The sequence below is a fragment of the Acanthopagrus latus genome, chromosome 23 (assembly GCF_904848185.1).
Source record: "Acanthopagrus latus isolate v.2019 chromosome 23, fAcaLat1.1, whole genome shotgun sequence".
Taxonomy (NCBI): Eukaryota; Metazoa; Chordata; class Actinopteri; order Spariformes; family Sparidae; genus Acanthopagrus; species Acanthopagrus latus.
In genome coordinates, this window is record NC_051061.1 from 8,445,812 (window position 1) to 8,471,060 (window position 25,249).

The 25,249-nt window shown below is 42.2% G+C and overlaps 1 protein-coding gene across 2 annotated transcripts; it reads right to left on the reverse strand.

The window, feature by feature from the left end:
- Window positions 1-1,840: 1,840 nt before the first annotated feature.
- ciita (class II, major histocompatibility complex, transactivator) lies at window positions 1,841-25,025 on the reverse strand. 2 transcript variants are annotated; one of them, XM_037089736.1, is made up of 23 exons: window positions 23,755-25,025; window positions 14,628-14,690; window positions 13,491-13,553; window positions 12,597-12,644; window positions 12,419-12,487; window positions 11,862-11,954; window positions 11,669-11,734; window positions 10,370-10,417; window positions 9,468-9,683; window positions 8,526-8,576; window positions 8,224-8,337; window positions 8,067-8,126; window positions 7,733-7,950; window positions 6,266-7,572; window positions 5,458-5,994; window positions 4,817-4,996; window positions 4,649-4,720; window positions 4,486-4,566; window positions 4,287-4,370; window positions 4,049-4,132; window positions 3,856-3,939; window positions 2,585-2,668; window positions 1,841-2,448 (listed from the first exon to the last, which is right to left on the reverse strand). In XM_037089736.1, the coding sequence occupies exons 1-23, from the start codon at window positions 25,016-25,018 to the stop codon at window positions 2,373-2,375; spliced, it is 4,962 nt and encodes a 1,653-aa protein (XP_036945631.1). In that variant the 5' UTR covers window positions 25,019-25,025; the 3' UTR covers window positions 1,841-2,372. The 2 variants fall into 2 exon arrangements, with proteins under 2 accessions (XP_036945631.1, XP_036945632.1); XM_037089737.1 differs by lacking the exon at window positions 23,755-25,025 and adding an exon at window positions 19,024-19,201.
- Window positions 25,026-25,249: the final 224 nt, after the last annotated feature.

The window sequence follows — 25,249 nt, forward strand, 5'->3', positions numbered from 1 at the left end:
AGCTAATGTTAGCAATTGTTGCTCTCTTGCTGAAGAGTCCTTCACAAAGGAATCCAAATCATCCACTGGCTTTTAGAGACAATACAGAGAGACGCTGAGGTTTTACGCAACAGTTCAAGTGTTACAACTTGTTACACAGTGACCCTTTAAAGTTGAAATGTTCAGTTGAGCCTGTTTGCTTCTACTACCATGTGCTCTTCTGGTGTCACTTGACATTTTGTCCACAAGAGAGTGCCAGTGCACCGGACAGCAGCAGCAGCTTGTTGCAATGCTGGGATACTGCTGGTGCTTGATGAAGTAAACGCTCAACAGATCAGACAGAGGATTTCTGGTGTACAGATTCATTTAGGATCTACGGAATATGCGAGGAATTTCCTCAGGAAGCTGTTTGTGGTTGAGCACTGGCACCACCTGATATGTCCTGGTGGGACACACCTTGTCCACCTGCTGTTTTTGACTGAGGAAATCATTAAGGAGTTAACCTGTAAAGCTAGTGATATTTGAGTAATGTAAGTAAACCAAGATATATGCATTAATATCATGAACCAGCGAATTACATAAAACAAAATGAGAAAGAGCTGAGTGCCTTTAACACCACAAAGAAATGCTTGTTTTCTTCCTCCTGGCTATCATAAACTACATAAACTACTGCAAACAATGAAACAAAAAAATCAAGCTTAGAAAGTGTTATTTAATGTTTATTTCACAAGACCAGGGTTATAGAAGAAAAAAAAATGTGATCTAATCCCTTTATGCTATATATGAAGAAGATATTCTACGTGGAGGATGATTTGAGAAGTCTTGACAGTCCGGTGAAAGAAGTTGCTCTGTTGTCTGGTGGTATGGCAGCGGATACTTCTGTATCTTTTGTCAGCTGGCGGCAGGTGAACACACTGTGGCTGGTGTCTTTTAATATCCTTTGGCCTCTGTGCAGGCATCTCACTTCACCGGTGTCACTGATGCTCTGTGGGTGGTGCCAGTGATGTTCTGGGCGGTTTTAATCACCAGATGTGGAGCCTTACTGTCCTGTCAGTGCCATTTGTGATGTTTCCGGTCAGAATGCTTCATATAGCTCCTCTGTAAAAGTTGATAAGATAGTGGCTCTAGAATTCAGCCAGCTTATGTTTCTGTTAGTTTCCCTCTCACATTTGTTTGACGTACTTGACAAAACGCAAAAGGACAATTTTCAAACCGTAACATTGAGATGAAATTTATCAAATTAGCAGACTGAATTACCGTTTTGGTTGCCGTCTACCATTGATGTGAGTGGATTAAAAGAGGGGGAGCTGTGCGCGGCGGTTCAGATGTTTGGTGGGGCACTGAAGTGATTTAGTATTCCACTTCTGTAACGTTAAAAAGAGTCTAAAGCAAAAAGAACTGAGCTTCAGATATCCTAACTTTCAGTCATACCCCCCCCAAAAAAACCACAAAGACACACTGCTTTTTAACTCGTGGGTTGTCACTAAAAATAAAATTGCAGTTTCCAGCTTCTTTACGTGAAATTAATCTCAAGAGACACCAGAATCACCTCTGGGGAACTTTCAAAGTAACAATCATGTGTCTTGTTCAGTTACCCCACGCTTTATTTTACCATGACGTCAACATTAGAGGAAGTCCGTCACCGCACCGTCTCATCTGTAATATTTTCATTGGAAAAAAAATACGGCTTTAAGCAAATAAAGTCATACAATATACTATGCAGAGTTACAGACATCACGACAGTTAAAGGTCAGTTGGTTTCAAAATAGAGAAGGGAAACCTGTTGGGAAGGAAGTGAGCAGAAGTTGTTAGAAGACCTACCAATTCAGCAAACACAAGAAGAACGGCAAAGACGTACCTGTTGACAAGATGAAACCTTTTATTTACATTAAAGTGCCCTGTGATCGTTAAGCAAACTGCCAAATGTACAGCTGCAGAAGGAGTGCCGACAAAAAAAAAAATACTGTTTGTGTCACATGCGCAAAAAAAAACCAAAAACACACACGAGGCAGAAAAATCTATGCATGGCACCAAACTTGCCAGCGTCATGAGGAATAAAATTGTGCAAATGTTCTTCTTGAATTTGTACCAAGCATAACCACACCCTCTTGAGCACATGCAGTACGTTGGATTTCCAAAGAATCCCCCCCAAAAAATGATTTCCTGACAGCGATGAATGGGATCTTTGAGAGGACTTGGCAATAAAGCAGCAGATCCCTCCAGTTTGTGCTTGTTTTAGTGCTCTCTCTCTCTCTCTCTCTCTCTCTCTCTCCCTCTGTCGTTTCCTGTTCCCGTCCAGAAAAAACCGTGTGGTGTGTAGTGTAAACCTGTGAGCACCGGGCGCAGGAATAAATAGTCCACAGCCTTATAGTAAAGAGGTTCCATCTTGTTTTCTAATGCCAAAGGATGCGGCTGTCCTGCTGCTGGAGTCTCTCGAACACTCCATACGGAATACACTGGTTCCACAGCCTGTGATTAGACAAGAAACAACACCATGAAGAAGGGAATTATGTAACAGGGCTTTGCTTTTGGGTGCGGAGCAGTTGGCTGCCTCGTCCTAAAAATAGATGGGTGATCGCACACATGCAAACAAGGTTTTTCTCACCTCAAAGTCTTCATCCGTGTGCAGTTTCTCAGACTGACTCCCAGACTCTGCGCGCCCACATCTGTGAGCTTGTTGTACTTGACGCTGTGAGAAGGAACAGAAAACAGTTCACACGTCAGATGTTTCTTCCATGCGTAAAACTGTATCAACGGACAGTGACAAACCCAACAATGTTATTCACATGTCAGCGACTACGTTTACTATCAGCAAATCATGTCTCTCGTTCCTCTTGAGGTGAGAGTGTGTGTGTGTGTGTGTGTGTGTGTGTGTGTGTGTGTGTGTGTTTAAATCTTTCCGTCTGTTCAGTGTTTTCATTAATAATGCTGTTTAATACAAAATAGACACCACAGTGCCTTTTTTTGCATGAATGAAATAAACAACTAGGTATTACAAAAAGTCAGATGGTTTCTCTAATATATTATTTGCTGGCAGGAGCATCCGACATGATGGAATTCATAACTTTTTCAACACCTTGAAAAATATTGACATTTGATGCCAAGTTTAACACTACGAAGATCACTTGACAACATTGAGGACATACAAAAGATCAATCAAAAGATAAATTTAACAATTCAAAGACCACAACATAACAACATGGTACAATGTTGACTGTACAAGTTGCAGAGAACAGCAAAACGACTCCAGTACAAATGAAGTATCACAGTTTTCTGTAATGTGATTCATCAATCTTTGAAATTGAATCTGTAGTTTTGTGTGTTAAGCACAAGTTAATTTACTTAAGTGTTTTCCTGTAAACGGGAACTCAAGCTGCCTGGGATTCCTCTGGCGTGGTCACTTCGAGGGGAACTAGCATAGCTCTTTGATTTACAAACAGCTGTCGAGCCGATAATGGGCCAACAGACTAATCAAATAAACAGTTTCCTGGGCCATCTTAGTATTTTTGCCTGTAGTCTTTCCAAACACCAGCTCTGGTTTAATCTTTGCCAACCAAAACTGTTCATGGCAGCTCTCCTCTTGCTATCTGTTATGAGCCAACACTGTGAGCTAACTGGATGGGCCAATAGAGATTTGTACAGTACAGGGCCCACAATTTAGTGCTACACCCCTACTGACTGGGACACATGGAGGGCAAGTTATAAGTACGACTAGTTATCACAGTACACATATATATTCTACACATAAATACAGAAAAACAACTAGATAGATAGATAGATAGATAGATAGATAGATAGATAGATAGATAGATAGATAGATAGATAGATAGATAGATAGATAGATAGATAGATAGATAGATGTAAATATAGTCTTACTCCAGGTCGGTGAGGGAAGCCACGTGTGGCAGGACAGCTGCTAGACTCTCTGCCCCTACATCAGAAATCTCATTGCTGTAAAGACTGACAAAAACACAGAGGACGGAGAGGGAAGTGAAAATATGTGGGTTTACAATATGCACCATTTTGTGTTGTGCTGTGCAGCTATATATGTATGTGTCTACATATATACCTTAAACAGTGCAGTTTGGGCAGATCCCTCAGCACGGTTGCCAGTTTCTTCACCCCCTGGTCCCCAATGCAATTCTGTGACAGACTAGAAACCAGAAGAAGAGAGCAAACACTTGGTTAAACAATACTGACATGCATAAGGATCTTGTTAAAAAAACAGTTGGCTAATTTTGTATTGCGGGGTCAAATATCATCCCAAGTGAAGGAAGTGAGAAGGATTTAAACAGGATGTTACTCACTTGAGTATCTCCAGGAAACGGAGTGAGACCAAAGCATCAGCCAATTTCTCTGCTCCTTTGTCCCCTAACTTACAGTTCTCCAGACTGAAGGAGAAGATAGAGAGATACTGTCAGACACTAGGAAACAAGGTATAAACAGAGAGAGACTGATGCAAAGCACGCATGAGTCAGAACTGGAGGTAGAGGTGTGAATATTTACTCTAAGCGCTGTAGGTTATGTAGACCTGGCAGCAGCTCCCACAGCTTGGGAAGAGCCAGGATACCATTGTCTGGACCGAGCCTAGAGGGAAAGACAATGTCGTCATGTTGTCATCATCATCATCATCATCATCATTCATATCTTAAATGTCAGTGCTACTCACTCAAACTCCAGCTTGTGCAAGTCTTTGACAGCTGGTACCCCCTCTGCCAAAATGGAGTCAAACTGGCTGGAACTACAAGAAACCAAAGGACACATGTGAGCAGCCACACAAACACACATAGTTTGCATGATGCAAAGCACAGCTGGGTGTATGCGTGAGGTGTATCACCTGTCCGACAGCCTCTTGTGCATGTGTATGTTCACCAGTTTTGCCAGGTGCTCTATGTGGCAAACTTGTGTGGCTTTCAGGGGGTGAATCTTGAATTTGGACACCGCGCCTTGCTGGAGCTCTTCTTCACCACTCTGCTGCAGCTGCTCCCATAAGGTGATGACATCGGCAATGCAGGCCCTAGAGGACACACAAGGGTTGACACTGCTATTAATGGACTCTCAACAGACTTGGATGAAGGAATAAAAATGAAGCCAAAAAAAAGCAGAGCTACTATTATGACTTTTATGAATTTCATGATAATTTTTGAAACAATGGTTTCTTAAATTGAGACAGAGGCAAAAGCAGGCTTCTGGGCCGATTATTTGGAAAAAGGTAAGACCAGTGTAGTCAAACAAAAGAGGACGTCTTGGCCTGGATATCCTTTATCCATATATTCCCTGGCAGCACCAGAAGCCTTGAAACATTGGCTGTTGCTGGCAGAGGCTAAATAGTCATCAGATAATAGCTGATGGGTTCTAAAACTTGCCATACATTAGGTTAAAGCCAAAAAAAAGTGCTTCTATGTTTTGGAAAGGCTACAAGAATGTAGCTGATTAGGTCTTTAACAAACACTATAAGATGTGGAATGTAACCTGTACCTGTATGTGTTGATGTTGTTGAGCCCCACCAGAGCTTTGAGTCCAGAGATCTGTATCCCAGAATCCTCCAGATCCAAACAAAAACTTCTTCCTTCGGTTCCCCCTATTTTGAGAATGTTCTGCACGGCGAACACGTCTGATGGGTTGAGTGGAACTCCATGAAATGTCAGGACTTCTGGAAGATTTGTTGCCAGGTGAGCAACTAGTCGTGCGCTGGCACTGTCTCTGCTGTCATCGCCATGTGTGGAACTTGCCTCATAAACATAGTGGCAAGACTCCAGGACCTGGGCAGGACTTAAGTCCCCATGTGACAGACCTTCAAGGTGTTTTGTTACTAAAGCCTGCTTGTTGCTAACCATATCTCTAAAGGCAGTCTCCGTGCACGAGTCAAGCCTCTGCAGTTCTGTCCTCTTGTGGAACAGAAGGCCGACTGCAAAGCGCTGGGTGAGCTCTAGCTCCTCCCTTTGAGGGCGCCGACGTCCCTTTGGGCCTGACTGGAACGGAAGACTCAGGATGAAGTTCCGATCTGTTACAGTCCTGGGGAAACAGAAAGTGAGAAAGAGTTAGGGGAATCCAGAGAGGGAAGGGCACTGGACGTGTAGGAGAAAAGAGGCCAACAGTGTAAAGGGATAAGTATTTTCAATTTGAATCAAACAAGGCACTGAGTTTATTCAAGTTTATTCCTTTCTCAAGGTCATTAAATTCATTCTATCAATCAACCACTTCTCAGGTAATCTTTTTATGAATAATATTCTACTGGAAACATAGAAAAAATCTATCATCTTCTGAGGAGTCAAGAGACCTTTACCTTGACATAGACAAATGGACCCCTGCCAAGTAACTCTGAAGGAAAGGACTGGCCCACAAGAGGATGAGGTCATCACCAACACCAGTCTCCTTCCTCGCACTGTCTCCTTTTACTCCTCTTCCCATTTCTTCACTGCCCTTTTTTCCTGCTCCCTTTGTCTCACCATTTGAGACAACCTGCCTCGTTCTCAAGTCATAAGAGAGGAAAAGCCCTGTCCTGTGGCCAAATGCCTTGAGTTTGGTAGATATAGTCCTTCCTGAAACGAGCACTGAGGAGTTTGCTTTGACACCATCCCAGGCCAAGGCACTCAGCTGGGACAGCAACTCTCTCTCCTCTGTCCTATATACCTCCTCACCAACACTTTTCATCTCCTCTACATCTTCTTCTTCTTTCTCCTGATTCTTTGCCCTCCTTGCTCGTTGGGTGCGAGTGCTGCCCTGTGCCCTGGACTTCGTCCGAGCTTTCCTCTGGCACGTGTTCTGGGTGGTGGTTTCCTCCACAGATATTTCTGTTTCAGGTTCAGCCTGTGCCTGCACAGTTTTACTGTCCTCTTTCATTTTCAGTTGCAGCACTTGATGGCAGAGCCCAGTTAAAGTTCGCGGTAGGCACTCTGAACCTTTAAACTGTTCTAAAACCAAGCAGACCAACCGACATACTCCAGGGTTCCAGCAGAAGAGATGTAGGTAGCTGCAGCTTTTTAAGTTGTCCAAAGCAGATGCTCTGAGGGCAGGATCGGTGAAGTACTTGGACAAATACGTCTCTATGTCTGCAGGGGTGAAGCCGCACACCTCCAAGAAGCTGTCCGTCCGCCGGAGAAGCTGGGTTGCAGTGCCTCTTGGTCGGGTAGAGAGCAAAAGAGTGCAGCCTGGAAGGAGGACCCTTTGAAGGATGGCTGAGTATAACTGCCTTACTGTGTATGTCTGTGCTTTACTGTCCCTCTGCAAGGATGTGATCAAGTCTTTTTCTTGAGTCTGGAGAAGGGTTTCATAGTCACGCAACTGGTCAAACCCATCAAAAATGATGAGCACACGCTTAGGGGCTGCAAGGATCTGAGCATACACTGCGTCTGGGTCCAAGCAGGGAGGGGCAAAAGAGGAGATGTTTAATAGCAGGGTCTGAAGGCTAAAGGTCGGCTCTGATAAATTTAGTGCTTTGCCGTCTAGTAAGAAGACAAAGTCAAACTGTGGGATACAGTCTCTCGACCAGTCAAGACACAGCCTTCTGATCAGCGTGGTTTTACCAATGCCAGCATTGCCAAGAAGCACTATGTAGCGTTTGGGTTTGTCTCCATTTGGGCCCTCGAAGATCTGAGTGGAAAAGGAAAGCATAAAGGCACCAGTAAGTTGCAGCCAATGATTTAAATAGTCATTTAAACAAATCAAAATACTCAGCATCATTGTATTCAATTAAGCTATGTTCACAAAGCACATCAGCGGGTATTCTATCCAGCGAAAGTAAAACCCTCACCTGTCCCCGTCCCAACAAGCTTTTTTGCCGATCTGTATCTCCCATGACAATTATCTCCTTGTCCAGGAATTTGCTTGTGTTTTTTCCAGAGCGAAATGTCTCTCTCTGGCTCATTTGGACGTCCACGTAATGAGAGGACAAACTAAGGCCCGCCTCCATATCCTGACAGGTTTGACTCATGTATGCTTTAGCTTCCTGAATGTGGTCCTTTACAACCTCTGAAAATAATAACACAATTGAATAACAAAGGGCTTCTGCACAAAACCTTTTTTTTAAATTCCAGGGTATTTTCGATCAAAGCAGGATAGTGGAATAAAGGCATGTGGTAACTTACGTGGAATGTCAAGGACGGTGGGAGACTGAGGAAGAGGCGAATCCTTACATGGAGACATCTCTGAAATGCAAGATGCCATTGTATTTGTAACACTGCAATAATTAACTAGATAATTCATGCACAAGGATAAAGAAATGAGACATATTTTGATACTCACCACTGCTAGGGGAGACAGGTGAGGCACAAGTGGGAGACATGGCCTTGCTAGCAGTGTCTGATAGAGATCCTGGTGGGGATGAACTCATTTGGACTGGCGCTACTGCACCATCCACTGCAAACACAAGAAAAGTAAAATGAAGAGCCTGCATACACATATACAAATTGGTAGACGTGGTTGCCATCTTATTACTTAAAAGGCAGAACAATAATTGTTAATGTGGAGCCATATAACACTACCAGTATGCACTCTGCAAACACAGAGTTGGCATGCACACCAAGATTCAATTGTTTTCTACTCACCGGGAGAGAGGGGTGGCAATTGGTGTTTGCAGGGTGGTGGAGCAGCAGGAACTATATTAGAAACAGGGGTTAGATTGTGTAGCAAGGATAGGGTTAGGGTTAGAATAGCATTGGAATAGACATACATGAGGCAGCAAGGCAAGTTAATATGTATGCAAGTTGTTCGCTCTATGTAAGACATTAAATAATGAGAAGTAATTTAATGTCACATTGATGCACATCATTTTAAATTGCTCATGGAAAGGTGATTTTCCTTAAAAACATTATTATGATCATTAATCACTAATCTTAAAATGTTTGAGGAGGAGGAGAAGCTAGAGGAAGTGTCAGAGGTGAGGGAAGTCTGGGTGTCCCTGCTCAGACAGCTGCCTCCGCAACCCGGCCCCGGATAAGCAGAAGAAAATAGATGGATGGAAAATGTTTGTCGCATCCAAAATGATTAGATTTTTTTCTTTTGTTCAGCCAAGTCAGGCAACAGTATAGCTACCAGCATCGCTATTGCGTGGTATCCATGTTAGAATTAGACTGGATACAAATCTCCATCTTTTGTGACGCTTACTCCAGATATGTTGCGTGACAACTAAATGCAGTAGTCCCATAGTAGTGCAATATGTTCAATTACGTCAAAGGCACCATGACACCATGACACCAGGACTAAAAATGTTTGCATAAATCTGGGTGAATGTTCTGGTGGATAAGCTGATTTGGTGCAGGTCTGCGGTCACTAATGACAGCTGGATTGCAGCTATACTTCTTGGGAGAAGCTTAATGATCAATTTTAATTGTTTTTATTTCAGGGCAATTCAAACTGCATGAAGTGTTAACCCTTCCTCTACAGAGTCAACAACTCTCGAGCACAATGTCAACAAAATCTAAACCATATAAACTTATCAAGCAGGCAGTTGAAACTGATAAAACAGTGTTTGCAAATTCTTTACTCACCAAATATGTAAGCAGGTGTAGCAGATGCACTGGGGAGTGGAAATTTAATGACCGACGGGGAGAGCCTTAGTGTCTGAACAACCTGATACCCTGACGAGTCTGGGATGGTGATAAACCGAATGGAGGGATGGAGATGAACGATTCTTGGTGGAGTTGTGGAGAGGCCCGTCATCTCTGCTGCACTTGGTGTTGGACTTGGTGGTCCTGTGTCAACACCTACGAAACAAGCAGTGACAACAACCTTATCACTCTCTTCCCTGCAGGTTTTCTTAACCTTGAGCATATCAACAATGTAGCCTGTGCAGGAAAAACAAGCTGATGGTTTACTTTCTGTTGACATAACAAGAGATTCAGCGCCAAAGATTTTGGGTCCTGACAAAGTTGACAAAGACGGAGTTTATCAGATATCTAAAAAAGAAGCGAGGCAAGAGTTCTACTCAGAGTTCTCCTTTTGGTTCATCGGTGTGACCTCGTATCTGACAACATCATGTTACACTTCCTCTTTCTAGATCTGTACTCCAGTGCCACAAAGGAACCAACTCAAGCGTAGCCAACCTACATCTCTTTCACCCCTTAGCCTAGTATTTGAGTTCAGCAAAACAGATGAAGTGTGCCACGTTTAAAGTAGAATACTTCTATAACACACACACACACACACACACACACACACACACACACACACACACACACACACACACACACACACACACATTTAAATATTAATATAGTCCAGTAGCATGTTTCATTCTCACTGGGACGTATCTGAGGGCACCTTTGCGTTGTTTTTTTCTAATATTGGAGCACCCTCCCCAAAAGCTCTGAGATGGTTACATTTTCCTCATCACTTCCTCATCACTTATTTGTAAACAGAAATCATTTTACGGAAGACTCTAGAAACTTACCTTGGTCAACAGTTGGCTCAGCTTGTGCCTCATTGTTTTTTGGTCGACCTGCAAGAATGGAAGAACTAACATCACAACATGTAAATTGAATTTAAATGATTAAATTGGGGTTAATATAGCATGGATGAATTATATTGGGCTCATTTTACCCAGTACCAATAGGTGCAAAACCACCCAACAGTCGCGCTGTTCGATCCAGTAACCCAACACCGCATGGGTCAAAAACCCACTGGTGCTATACTGACCCGACTGACCTCAATACTAAACCCAGTGATTTTAAGTGTTTGGTTCTTAGATAACCTTACATGACGCCAGCCAAAAAAAGCCCAGAACCAGGAGTTTTAGCCCCTTGACTACAAATTATGTTTTAACGTTTTTGATGACAATCCTTACATCATTTGTAAATGTGTGCTTCCTACTGTATCAATCATCCATTGGTTGCCATTCTTTTTATTGTACACTGTGAAAACCATAATTCATGACAGTGAATTCCAAATTGAGTAATGGTTGCTGTGTTTCCATCCAAATGTGTCGCAGATTCGAAATTGATTCTACAAAAATCAGTGAGGGAAAATGCGAAAGAATGCTTGTTTCCATCCACAACTATTTGGGATGGTTCATCAGGATGAGCAGGTGGTGGCGCTGATCCTCAAGTCAGAAAGCCGTGACACCATTGCAGAAGAAGAGGGCACAAAAAGATGACGCAATTTAAAGAGCGGCAGACAAACTTCAGATGGTGAAATGCACTGCGGACATACTGTGTCTTTCACGTATCAGTGGTTACATCACATCTGTGTGGAGCAACGAGGACTGTTTTAATCTAAATCTGCCCCTAGAAACAGCTGATTAGTCATATGAATGAAATGTTTGCTACATCAGGAAAAAAAAATGTGTGTCTTTACTTCTTTACTTTAGGGCGTGTGTAAAACACAGCAATGAAGTTCATGTCTTGAGATGGACTGCACATCTCAAGTGAATTTCAAAAGTCTTCTACATGATTTCCTAACATGCTGAGATGAATGGAAACCAAAGGTTGCCTGAGAAAGTAGACCATTTACATCCGGATTTCTAAAACACAGCGACATGGCCTGCAAAAATGGTGGGCTGTGATTCATGGTAGCATATGTCATTAGTGGTAAAGCGGCTAAAGGATGCAGGATGATATCTCGGTTTACAATCACCCTAAATTATTGGTGTGAAAATAGGACAGTGATAAAATATTAGCTATGTGGTCACAGATTACATATTTAACTGCGTCCCACATTTGAAAGCCACGGTGTAACACAGTCAGTAGATCACCTGCTACTTTTCGCCTTTTGGGCCTCGATGGTGTAGTCTCATCAGAACACCGCTGGGGTCGTGAAACTGGAGAGGAAGAGCATAAATAGAACATGTGAACCTGCCACATCTGCAAGTAAAACTGAGCCTCTCAGGCTGTTGCAGCAGTGACGTTTTTTACACGACAAAAAAGGCGATCAGGTTGGTTTTCTACCTTTGGGCCTTTTTCTCTTGTTACTCGCTTTGCCCGCCTGTCCCTGCTGGTGGCTGTCTGGGCCGGGCAGCTCGGGTGGCAAGGGAACATCACCTTAAGTGTAAAGAAAGAGGAAGTAACTAGCAGACACAGTAACAAGAAACGGCTGTTATGCTCATGATTTTCAGTGCTGAACTGAAAATCAAGGCAGCGAAGCATGTTTCTCCAAACATCTTGAAGAAACGAAAAAAGGAACAGGCACACAGGCTAAAACAGCAGTGACGTCATGGAGAAAAAACATGTTTGCAGCCCTCATGTTTTCTTGGCAGTGGCTTTACTTCCTTGTTGCTTGGGCTCTCCCAGACCCCACTGTAAAAATATTAACAACAAATGCAATATGTTTCCCAATAATTTAGACCCAACAGACTTAAACCACATGTATTATGGAAGATGTTTTACGTTTTCTATGTTGGATGAAATACAGTGTGCGTTAGTTTGTCTGAAAGTTTTCTTTTTTCCCCTTTTGCCTGTTATATGTCAGCTTTTTCTAAATGACTTGAATAGAGGAGAAAACTTACTGCAGCTGTTGAGCTGATCTTCACAATTCAACAAAGGGTCACCAAAGATGCCAAAAAGCTCATCTGGGTCTAGGAAGGAAAACATGCAGAGGAAATTACACAACATTGTCAGTCTTTGTGTTCATACTTTAATATGTGTTTTTACTTGTTAATGCGCAGAGGTTTGGCTGTAACATACCAATTAACTTCCCCAGGAAATCCTCATTAAGGAATTCTGTCAAATCATCTGAAACACAAAATAATGGAAATTAGCAGATGGAAGATTTGCAAAAGCTTGATTTGACATTTTCTGATGAAACATTTAAATTTCCTAGTTTGTCGAGCAAAAAAAGTCTGTTTCTGGGGGCAAATTTTTTTTAACCTCATAAAGTTTCAGTATTAATGTTGTTTAGTTGCACTGGACTACAGGATTTCTCACAGGATGTCCAAACCTGCCAGCATCGTAACAGCATGAATCGAAACAACTGGCTTCAGTACTGGCATACAACCCACTTTAAATGGTTTGGGCTGTCTGAAAAAACGTGACTCAGATATTCGGCTATAACTGGTAGGTTGAATGAATGTAGTGAAAAAAAAAAAAAAACGGCCAGCACATATGGTGGTGTTTTCTGGAGGAGACGGAGAACACCACCTGTCATCTCCTCCTAGTGTAGATTAGCTAAACCTACTACAACTTTTTAATGCATCGTATTGCTGTCCGAAAAATACCCAGTTGATCGCTAACTTGATGATTCGTTTCATTAGCAACTTTATTGCTGAATTTAGTGCAAAAGTAGCTTCAGCCATTCAAATTCAAATCGATCGGACGGACTGTCCTGTTTGTAATTCCACTCGGTGTAAGTGTTGATAGTGATCCAAGTCCCTTTAATGCTTTATCAGTATATGTATGTTGCTAAATTCAGTTGGGTATTTAACAAGGTCTGTTCAAGGTCTGTAAAAAATGCTTCAAAGATGGCAGGGTCTGTTCATGGCACCAAAGTCAAGCAGCTTTTGGTCATTTCATTAAGTTCTTAATGGGCTTTCCCACTCAACGAATAAAGGCATTTGCCATTCAAACTCTCACGATACTAACCTGGTAGATCTCCCAAGTCAAGACCAGTGTATGGGTCCAGATCATATTCCTGCACCTTGGCACCTGAAAACACACACAGAAACACATACAATGTGATATCAATGCATGAGGACTGAGAGCATCATAATATACTGAAGTTGCTTGTGTTAAACTAATGTCAGCCTCTCGACCTGTGTGCCCTAATGTGTGTCACTGACTGCCAACGTAAAATGAAGATTCACACCGCTGCGAGTGTGATTGCAAGCACAGTCACTTGACATGTAAGCTCTCCAGCTCTGCTCAGCATATTAGGTTTCACAGTTTCCTCACTGCTTAATCTCACTGTAAACACAACGCTGCTGCCACTGCTGTTTCATCTGCTGCCTGTGCCATGCTAGACCGATCAATGCAGGAGTTCCTGCATCTCTGTGGAGGTTGTGCAAAGATCAGTGGCCTTACTACTGTTACACTAAATAAGTTGAAGGAGATATAATAATTTATATTACATTAAGAAATGCATGTTCAAAAATTCCTATTTTTGGCGTAGATGTGCAAATTTGGCAGGCTTTGTTGTTCTTGTTAGATACATTGCATTAATATGTCTTGCACTTGTAGTGTATCCTCTCAGTTTTGTCTCATTCTGAAAAATTATTCAACAGGGTCTGCTTCATAGTTTAGACAGCATGGGGCAAACACAGCAGGATCAGAGCATCTCAGCAGTGTCTAGTGAGATTGACTAATGAGATTATTTTGCTTGTTAATGGGCTCAATCTGTCCCGGAATTAAAAGATTTTACCACCCAAAGTCGATATATTAAAGGGGCACTACGTAGCTATGGGGCAGACATTCAAATATTTACAATATTAATGAGGCAATAATACAAACAGAAATGTGTTTTTAAATATTTTCATATCTGAATAAACAAGCTGTTCTCAGAGGAAAATTTGAAGCCAGAAAGGCGGCAGGGTCCACCACATATAAACAAAGTAAAACAGTATAAAACCATGTTGTCCTTTAAGGTCAGTCTGCTTATTCAGTTTATTCAGCCATGAAAACAAGTCATGAAACCAACACTGTGATCCTTAATGTTTAACCACTCCACAGAGCTCCTTTCTTCCGTCTAAACAGACCTGTAATTCAGACTCAGACAATACTAACCTTGGAGATTTCCGAAGTCAGGACCCACAAACGGGTCCTGATCCACTTCCTGCATCTTGGCACCTGTTAACAGGAATAATAAAATGAATAAATAATCATATGATAACAGTTACTGATGAGTTATAGTTGCCTAATCACTTGTGTTGAGTTGCTTAACTGTGCCATTGTTGCTGTTGTTTCCTCTGCAGATGCCACATAATGATAATAATGTGCACTGTCTGACATGGAGGCGACAGAAAATGACCCAACAAAACCTGGTGCCTATATCAAATAAGTTACGAGGGTACGAATATTAAGAAGCATTTTCAAATATACCAATTTTCACATTACGTATGTATTAGATCCTCAGCTTTCTGTTCATTCTGGTAACTATCGGATACATTATATGAGACAGCTTTAAAGGGAAAACAACACATCTCAGCTTAAATCAAAGAAGATTCATTCATCAAGCATCTCACCTACACCCACTCACAAACTGAAAACAGTTTTACTTTCTCCGGCTCATGTTTGTGTTCTGTGTGTGTGAATGTAGTTTATGTCCATTGAGGTGAGTGTGCGGTTTGTCACTCCTTGAAGAAAAAAACCCTAGCTCTCTAAATTACATAAATTATTTATGAGTATAACTCTGACTCAACAGAATATGATATGCTGCTTTTACTCTTACATTTGTTGGATCAGGAGGAAACAGGATGCACTTTGACTTACAGCTACAGTCACTTGTGCCAACTTTCCCCTTTGGCAGTTTCATACAAGATTCTAATGTATCAATTCTTGGTTTAGCTGGCTCTCAGAGACGCAGAGCTACAGCACATGGTTTATATTATGCTCATTTTAGGTTGATGCTTTTATTTTGATTGTCGACAAAAGAATGTTTCAGCATTTAATGTTGAAAAATGATGCTGTTTTCCTCAGTCTGTCCCTTGCTGCAATGCCTCTATTCACCCTCTGTCTCTTTAAGGCCAGTCTGTTCTGATTGGTTGGCTCTCACAGGCCTGAGCAGGCAGCATCTAATGTGTTTTTTAGCATTAGCTCTGTCGATGCTTTTGCAACCATGGCTGTGCTGGAGGGGGGGGGAGCAATTCCCTGTGGGCTGAGCATTTTGGCACAATCATAGAGTTTATATAGTGCAGAGACTTGCTTTATAATGAAAAAAAAAAAAAAACCCGACAATCTCACATTTAAAAATTTACGATCTTTAAAGCAACAATTAGCGCCTGACGATACAAAAGTTTTGGGGCTGATACAGCTACCAAACTGTTTTGTTTTTTTGGCATTTCCCCTGATGTGGTTATCTAACAATGGTGACCAAAACATTTCATTGAAGTAGAATCAAGAATAATAAATGATTCATAGGATTTTTTTTTCTGTAAAACAAAAAAGTTCCATATCAGCTGATACTAGATACCAGTAACGATATTCTCCGATAGGCCACTATTGGTCGATGTCATCTGCCAGCCAATATATCGGTCGGGCTCCAGTCATGTTTTGAGGAGCCTCCCTGCGTGTTTCTGAGGCACATCCTGAGAGCTGTGCCAAAGCTGTGAATTTTTTTTTTTCCACCGTGTCCTGACACAGCTAAGGTAACACACCCATATCTCCATATGATCAAACCGTCACAAACCTGTAAATCATGAGCCTCTACACCTGGACAGAAGCAGAGTACTGTGCAGATGACTCACTGTGAAACAACTGTGATTGCTGGCTGAAAAAATACAAAGGATGTCAGAGGCTTCCTGCACTTGGGAGGTAGACTGTTTTTTTTTTTTTTCATGTTTTTGGTGCCGAGCAATGAAAAACTGCAACATGCCTCATTTCCTGTCACCTATTTTTAGTGGTTTGATCTAATAAAGGCATTAATTGACAAAACAATACTGATATAAAAGTAGCTTTTAGAGAAGGGCAGAGGAGAAGAATCGGTAAACGTGGTAAAAGAACTTGTGGGGGCAGCTTGTGCTGATATTTTGAGTCCCACTGGTGCTGTTATGTTATTGAATAGCTCTTAACACTTGAAACTGAAGGCACTGTTCAAACAAGGCTGACAGCAATGGCTACGTTTGGTGTTTTAATAAAGCACTGACAGTTTGGGGTGGTTTATCTCAGACAAAGACCTTCCCTCTTCCGTCTCTCCCTCAGTAAGCTCAGGCCGAGCTGACATGGTGCACAAAGCCATCCCGGATGTTGACTCATAGATGAAAGCCATGGGCAGCGTCGTATGGTTAGAACTTTGGCCTCATGGTAGGACTGTCGGTTGCCTGACCTTGATCCTTTCAGGTTGAGATTTCCAAGGCGCACACGATGAAACCCAAAGCAATCGAGCCCTGACCCACACACACACACACACACATATCTTTGTGCGATCAAACCGGGAAAAGAAAGGTTCAAATGTACACAATGAGGTTTTAACTGTGGACAAAAGAGGAGCAACTGAAAGGCTTGTCACAGTGAGTCAAAGCCTTGGGTATAATAACACACTAACTTATCTGATGATCTTATATTCAGCCAGGTTATGGGCAGACAAAACAACAATGATTGCTGCATAAAGCCCACAAAGGATGTCAAAGGATACATGTTTTTTTAAATTTTTTTATACCAATACGATTTATAGTATTCAAGGAGACCGATAACCAATATTGGGTTCTCATATACATCTTCAGTAAAAGGTGTTAACATTAACATTAACCTGTGATGTAATGTCGCCAACTACAATTTACTCAAGTACTCTACTTGAAGCGACATTATGTAACTTTTTCTGTACATTAAAAATTCAGTTGGCGGCACAGTGTCTTGTAACAGGGTGAATGGCGTCACTGTCTCAGCCCCCATCACCCGTTTCTGTACTATGTAACTTCAGTGAGAAGGCGGGATCACAACTTTACATACATGTTGACTTCAGCATGCAATAGATATGTTTTCAAGACATAGAAATTACTTGTGACATGTGACCAATCAGTGTTGTAGGAATGACATGGTGTTAGACCACAGACTGACGACTACAGACGGAGGATGCTGCTTCAGAGCCAAAGAAGAGCATGTTAGATTTGTCAGCTGCACCTTGGGCCCCCTCTATCACTTATGCATTGGGAAGCCTTCTCAACCCCACATTTGGACCCTTCTAGAGGCTCCCCCATGGTCCAAAGGAGGCTGACCTCCTCTCCTGCCCTGTCTGTCTGTTTGATCCTTTATTGTCCTCTCAGGTAGCCATATGGCATCAGTGTGTGGTTAGACAATCCAGACACACCCTTTCAAAGATGAATCACTGGGACTCTGACAGACAGAATCAATCGGGGACTTTGTACTCAGATCTACACTTGGGTTTTCTGTGCAAGCCAACAAATCCTGCCTATGTGGCGCACTATAAAAAAAATCAGACGCTATTTCCTGTCAAAATGAGCACACCGCCTGCACTCGCAGTACAGATGAACGCTGGAGATAGTATACCAGTTTAATGCTTTCTCTTTCTTTTTTTCTTCATTTAGAAGGAGTAGCTGTGGGACTGACTTCTCGCCTAATAACCCCCCCCAAAAAAAATAAACAAAAACAAACCAAAAAAAAAAACGGGCCTGAACCAGGAGGAACATGCACATTTAGAGAACCATGTTGCATTTTCTGTCATCAGTAAAAGCAAACACATAACTGCATGGAGCACCACACATGGTCGGGGGAACAAAAGCTGAAAAAATGCAAAGAAAAGCCATTAACATGGCACAAATCTTGACCATGAGTGAGTAGGAGGCCATGATGCATGAGCACACACACACACACACACACACACACACACAGTGGCCGCCGCCCACCGCGTGCGTCTCTTTGTTGTGTCCAGGACGCTCATGCTTAATCGTGAAATCACTTTCTTTTCACTTTCTGGAAGTCCCCCCAAATACCCTGCGTTCGCCAGCTCCCCTCTCCCACGACATCGTCTCCTTGAATCACGCACCATTTTACGCGAATTTGTGAGCCACACAAAGGCACCTTACACACGCGTAATGGAGAGCGCGCTCGCAGTACGATGGCTGAAAGTTTGCCGTTTGACACAGTGCATCACTATAAAAAGGAAGCCCAGGTGCTAAATCCGACGGATTCGACGTGTGCGCGTGAATAACGTTATTTAAAAGCAAAAAATGTCAGACTGCAAAATAAAGAACGTTATGCATGAATAAAAACAACAACTCTTCTTTTTTCCTACTGCTTGTGATGAAAGTCATGAAAAAAAAACAAAAAAACTTTACTACTGTGCATAATTCAGTCAAATAGTCAGAAATCCTCACATACAAACTCATGTAACGATAAGAAAGGTAGATAAGAGGAAAGACCCCCGCGGACATCTTTTCCTATCCACATTGCGCACTTTGGATAAACGTGCCCAACCCGCGCCATCAGAGCCGGGGTAACTTTTTACCTGCGGTGCCGGCCTCGCTGGATGACGGCGAGGATAATGATGATGATGATGATGATGATGATGATGATGATGATGCTCTGGTCCTCTGAACTCCCACTGTATATCCTCTCTGTGCGTTAAACTGAGCGCATCAGCCTCTGCACATGTCCTCAAATAACCCGTGCCACAGGCAGCGAGCGCAAACCTGCTCCGTCTAACAATAAAAACCGCTTTTGCTTTCACTTTGCCTCGGTGCGACGGTTTACAGAGAGGACGAGGGGGCAACAGCCGAGCGCGTTCCTGCAGCAAGACACTTGTTTCGGTTTATGTCTTAAAAGATATGCAAAAATCCCCCCATAAGGATGTAATAACAGCCCTCAATAGTCATATTTCATACAGGCTCCTGACAGTCATTAAATATTTCCCCAATAGTTCTTTAATGCTATTTGACATGAAGTCTCAAATATAGATGTGGTAGCATTAATTATCATTACTACGGTTTTATTAGGTGATCTTGCAGGTCAGCTCATGTCACTTCTTTCCCATCACCATCCTTTATAAGTGACATAAACTCACTTACTGAAGTACTGTACATCTACTACTGCTGTATTCTACTGTGGATAATCTCTAGGTACTTTACTTGAGTATTTCCACTTTCTGTTACTTTAGACTTCCACCCCACCACATTTCAGAGGCAAATATTGAACTTTTCAACTTCACACTTACTTCAGTTACTAGTTACTTTGCAGACATCAGAGCTAACGTAGCACATTTTTGAATTCGGTAATCAGATAGAAAGGAGACCGAATTGTCTACTTACTAAAAAGTATGTACTTTTGTTTTTACTTTTAATTATGTACATTTAATATCAAAGCTTTTACTCAGGTAACTCTATTTGCGTGGGTGACTTTCCATTTTACCAAAGTAATATTTTGACATGATATCTTTACAACACTGCCCTTTATGTCAAAGGTCCGCCCAGTAATAAGGTCTGTACCAAACTGTGTAGATGTTCATCTTTCGTTCATTTTGAGCATTACAAAGGATATTTCAAAACACTGGGGGGAAAATAACTACTTTAAATACACGTTGATTGATGTCAACTGCTGAGATATTATCTGACCAATGACAAGCCTGAGAGACAATAATAAAATGAAACCATCCAGTGGCGTTCGGAACCTTGTGAGATCTAAAAAAAACAAGCCGGGGCATGGTGGGGAAAGAAAGAGGGGAACTGAATGGAGAATACAGGGCATACAGTCAAAGTCTCTTGTCGCGCTTGTCTCTTATTTTGTGTTTTACGTTCTGGCGTAACGTCGTAGGATGGCATAAACCAGCCTGCCTCACACAATATATTATTAGGGTTAGGAGTTTGTAGTTTGCAGCTCAGAGACTGCCAGCAGAACCCCATGGTGGAAAGCGCTGATTAGATATAATTGTGAGCCCTTTTCCCAGCCAGGTGCCTTAAAATATTGAATATATGCTCAGATTGCTTGAAATCCATGTGACCACGATGAAACATGGTGAACACCGACACCTCACACCTGCATGTCACCAACACGGAAATGCAGGGAGTTTTGGCTGGGTGGAAAGTACCCGCTCTACCTGTTAGTCAACAGCAGATACTCTTACCTCTCACTGCGCCAGACTGCCCATAAATTACATCACACAGTCTCATACCATTAATACCCGTCGGTGCCTTGTTATACAACAGTGCTAAACTGTTTCCTTGAGCAAACAATGGTTTTGAGTGGACACAATCACAGTCAGCATGGGGAAATATGGGGGAATTAGGAAAAGTAAGAGTTTGGACACGGTGAGCAATATGACAGAAGTTGAAAGGAAGCCAGGACAAAGACGGGGATGGGGGAAAATCTTATCGGCCGGCACTTTGATGTGGCACTTTGGAACAAAACTCCGCCCTGGTAACTGGCATTACCAGGGCGGATGGGGGATGGTACTGGAAAATGTCAGTGCCATTACATAAAACTCCACAGAGGTAAACAGGATTTCGGCCGAACACTCCCTGCCCTGTCATTAAACTTTGTGTCACTGATTTCCCACAGTAAATTCCACCATGGCTGTTCAGGGCCCAGGTCATCTCATCCTGCATTACAAACTTCAGCTGTTTCACACATGAAACTGTGAGTCTGCAATAGATAACTGAAGCTTCATGAGGTCAAACGCAGTGTTATATTCAGGACAACAGAGATGTTAGACTGACATACACGTGTTATTCATTAATTTGCTTATCAGTGTCTAAAACTACAGTATGGTCCTCTGACTGCTCCCTGATTCTCTTCTGGCTTTCACAGACATTACATCGTACAGGTTATGAACACTGTCCTCTTAGTTGACAGGTCACAATGCTGCAAAAAATCAGCGCAATTATTTAGGGAAGGGAGGCCAACACATGTCCCTAACTAACACTTTCACTCAATTTGGGAGTGAAGTTAAACTCTTGGATACTTGTACTCGACTCGAATGTTTCTTTTTTTTGATGACACTTTCTATTTCTACTCCACCACATCTGTGGGAGAATATTTTACTTTCTTTTTTTACTCCATTACATTTATTTGGTTGGCTTGCCTACGAGTTCATCACATCAAGACAGTTTTGCTTTTTTTGTAGTCGGCAGGAAATTCATTGGTAACTGCTTGGATAATCAAAAGTCTTTTTTCATGTAATAAAATGTTATTGTTTAAGTTTCTCTAACATGAGGACTCAATACTTTTTCTTTTGATACTTATGATAATTTAAAGCTTCTGTATGTGATTTTTTTTCTTAAACTCTGTACTCTCACAGTAATCATTGTTATGGTCAGTAACCCAATAAGTTTGCTAAAACAACACAATGCTTATAACAGTTTTGAATATGATATTAGAGATATGATATGCAAAGTCTGCATATCAATCTGTAATTTAATTCAAGGTAATGGTGCGTTCCCTTTTGTTGCGTGTCGCTATAATTTGTGGGTAAGCATCACATGATAGGTGAGAGAGCGAGGAAGGAAGTTAGTGAATGTGACTAAATGTAACGTGAATAAAACTTTGAATTCTACCTCGTCTCTGAACACTTCTGCCTGAGTCGCATTCGTATCAGTTTCATCAGCAGGGATGGTTGCGAAACAATGAAGACATCAGCCTCCATGACCCAATTTTATGACATCATTAAATTATGTATTTTGTGTTAATTGTTTTGTAAAAAAAAAAATAAAAAAATACATAGCCTACTGTAAACGTAATAATTTTATTGCATTGAGAAAGTGTCATTTTGAAATTTCGGTATAATCGGTAGTTGCAGTCGTGAACAAAATAGCCAACAACTACCTACAGACTGCAATAGTAAAATCCCTTTGCATTAAAGGGTAACAGGTAAGGATTTCAGTTGTGGGTGTGAATAAACTAACATTTGTGACATTATGATGTATGTGTGCTGTATTTGAGAGATATCTCCTGAAGTTAGCATGCAAACCAGCTAGCCCAGGCCCGTCCATGTCCGAAGCTCCCATGCTGGCAGTGTAAACGCTAACACTCCCCTGAGCTCCCAGTCTGACCCGCCAGCTGCGCATCTAACAGGGCGGCTAACTGAGTGGTTAACTGAGCTAACTAACTACAGTTAGCAGCAGTTAGCAGTTACTATGGTGATGCCCTGCCTTGTTTTGAGTATGAATTTGAAAGGTGGCCAATTCTTACATACTGCACTTTCAATGCAGTTGTAATAACAATCAGATGATTTGATCTATATTAGTAGAACAGTCACAGGGAACATTTTTCTGAATTGAGTACTTTTACCATTAATACTTTATTGATTATTGATTAATAATTAATATTATCTGAAATATGTTGAACATTTTTCCTTTAGCAAACTGTTTTAACCACTGACATTTGAGTTTGCTACATCAGAAGTGAAGACAACAGATCAAGTCATGAATTTCAAATTAAGTGACACAAAATAATGACTAATTTGAATTACGAGGCTCCCGTCTGTCTCTTTTCAACAACTGGCCACAAAATCCAACCTACACTGAGGTGAGTAAATGACCGAAATGTCATATTAATATCAGTTTATGTCAAATGTATTTTTTACAGACAAATGAAGTGTATCTTAATTAAATACATTTTCTCAGGCTAGTATTTTGAGTTTTATTTGGATTCATTTAAAAAAAAAAAAGTATCCATAATCTGTTATTGCAAGACACTCTTTGATGTATTTGTGCCCTTCTCTGATTGATTACATTCTTAATGGCGATGAATCGATTAATAATTGATCATTAACATCCCCACTGAGTATACCAACATACTCTCACTTCAGTCACATTTTCAGTGCAAAGTGTCTCTACAATATGGTGTTTATACTTTTACTTATGCAAATGTCTGAATACCTCATCCATCAACTCCCTTTTGAGCTCCGCATCCCTGCGACTCAGAATGAAACTGAAAGTAAGGCGCACCCTTGACACCAAACCTGCCCAGCCTTTTAACCGAAACACCAGAACAGACAAGCATCCAAAAGACAACATCATTAATGTAAGAGCAGTGGTTACTTTCACTTCACGATTTCTGTTGGAAAGCTGGGAAAGGGAAACTGGAAGGCACCGGGAGATCTTGCACAGAAAAAAAGTTTGGAGATTCCCATGCAGATTCCTAACAACCATGAAATTAAAGGCTTTGGCAGTGTTCCTATAACCCCAGGTGGATCATTTTAATAAGAACAGAAGTAAATATGGCAGGAGAGAAACAAAACACTTACTCCACTGAGGATCCACCATCTCCTCTTCCTCTTTATCCTTGTGGAAGTCTGCTATGCCGTTACTGCTGCATGTGTCTGTGCCATCAGCAACCCTGAAAACATCTTCTAGAACACTGATCGACGGGCTATGATCCATGTTGGAGTAAAGTGAGTTATCTTGTGCGTTGGTATGAGCGTCTGTCTGTTCACAGGAAGACAATAAATGTCCAATATCTTCTTCCAGTCCTGGAAAGCCACATTGTGCACCTGCGGTCAAACAGAGCAGGTCCTCTGTCGCACCTGTCGTCCCGTCAGCTACCCAGCAGCCATCGAGACCGTCCTCCAACCTGTCTGTGATGCCGCCGATTGTGTCTGTTGCTGCACAGGCTTCAACAGGTGAGGCATCCAAAAGATCCCATCCGGTTGTCGCCGTGCTGTTGTACGCAGAGAAACCGAGGCCCTTCGGCGTGTCGGTGGCTCCTGTATCCAGAGTGAAGTTTAGGTCTGTACAGTTGAACTTGTCGGCATACAAATCCAGTGTTCTGCAAGCCACTGCAAGCTCTGTTTCCCCCTCCATATTCAAAGCAGAGCATTGTGCCTCACTGGATGTCGCTGTGTTTTCACTTGCTGTCAGAGAAGGAACCAAGGGCAGCAACATCCTCCGTCCTCTGTCCCAGTGCTGCCACACGGGGACAGCTATCCGTCTAGCCTCCTCCTCTACCTGCTCTAACCACTCCTTCTCATCCTCTAAATTCCCCCTTTTCATTCTTTCACTATCACTTGCAGGCGTCTGCACTGATTCTGCATGTCTAAGCAATTTCGTCATTTCATCTTCTAACCCGACGCCGTGTTGGTAGCTGGGTGTAGAAAGGTAGTGTTCTTCAATCCAGTCCAGTGGGTCAGTTTCTGGCCTGGAGCTTGCGCCGGTTTGTCCATCCGTTGGTGAAACAGGCTCTGATCTTGTGTGGCTGGGGAGAGTGATGGAAGACTCTTGGCAGCTCACCTCAACCGACTGACCTTTGTTGGGGTACCGGCGGGTGTCCGAGCATGGAGAATTCATCCAGTCCAAACCTGGTTTACATCCTGTCTCGCCGTGAGCCGGTCGATGCAGACTCAAGCTCCTGCTGTAGGCCTCCGAGATGATCCGGTCCTCCACCAAACCCTCCAGCAGGGCTCGGACCTCGGCAGGTGAGGCCCAGCTCAGGGCCAGCCGCACTGTGTCCAGAACCTCCGCGAATTGGGCCATGGCGACGATGTCTTCTCCGTGGTCATTGACCTCCAGCATGCGAGACAGCCACTAGTGGATATGATTCAGTTTAAAATTCTTTGTTAAAGGAACAATGATTTTGCTCGGAAGGCAGTCTCATCAAAAGAGGGAGGTATCTGTGTGGTTGGAGGGGAGGGCTGATTCAGTTTTTTGGGGGAATGCATGTGAAAGCTGGAGGTGGAGAGATTATTATTAGGAAGTGAATTTTCTGACAACAATCAGGTCTGATGAGTCACCGCGTCACTGATT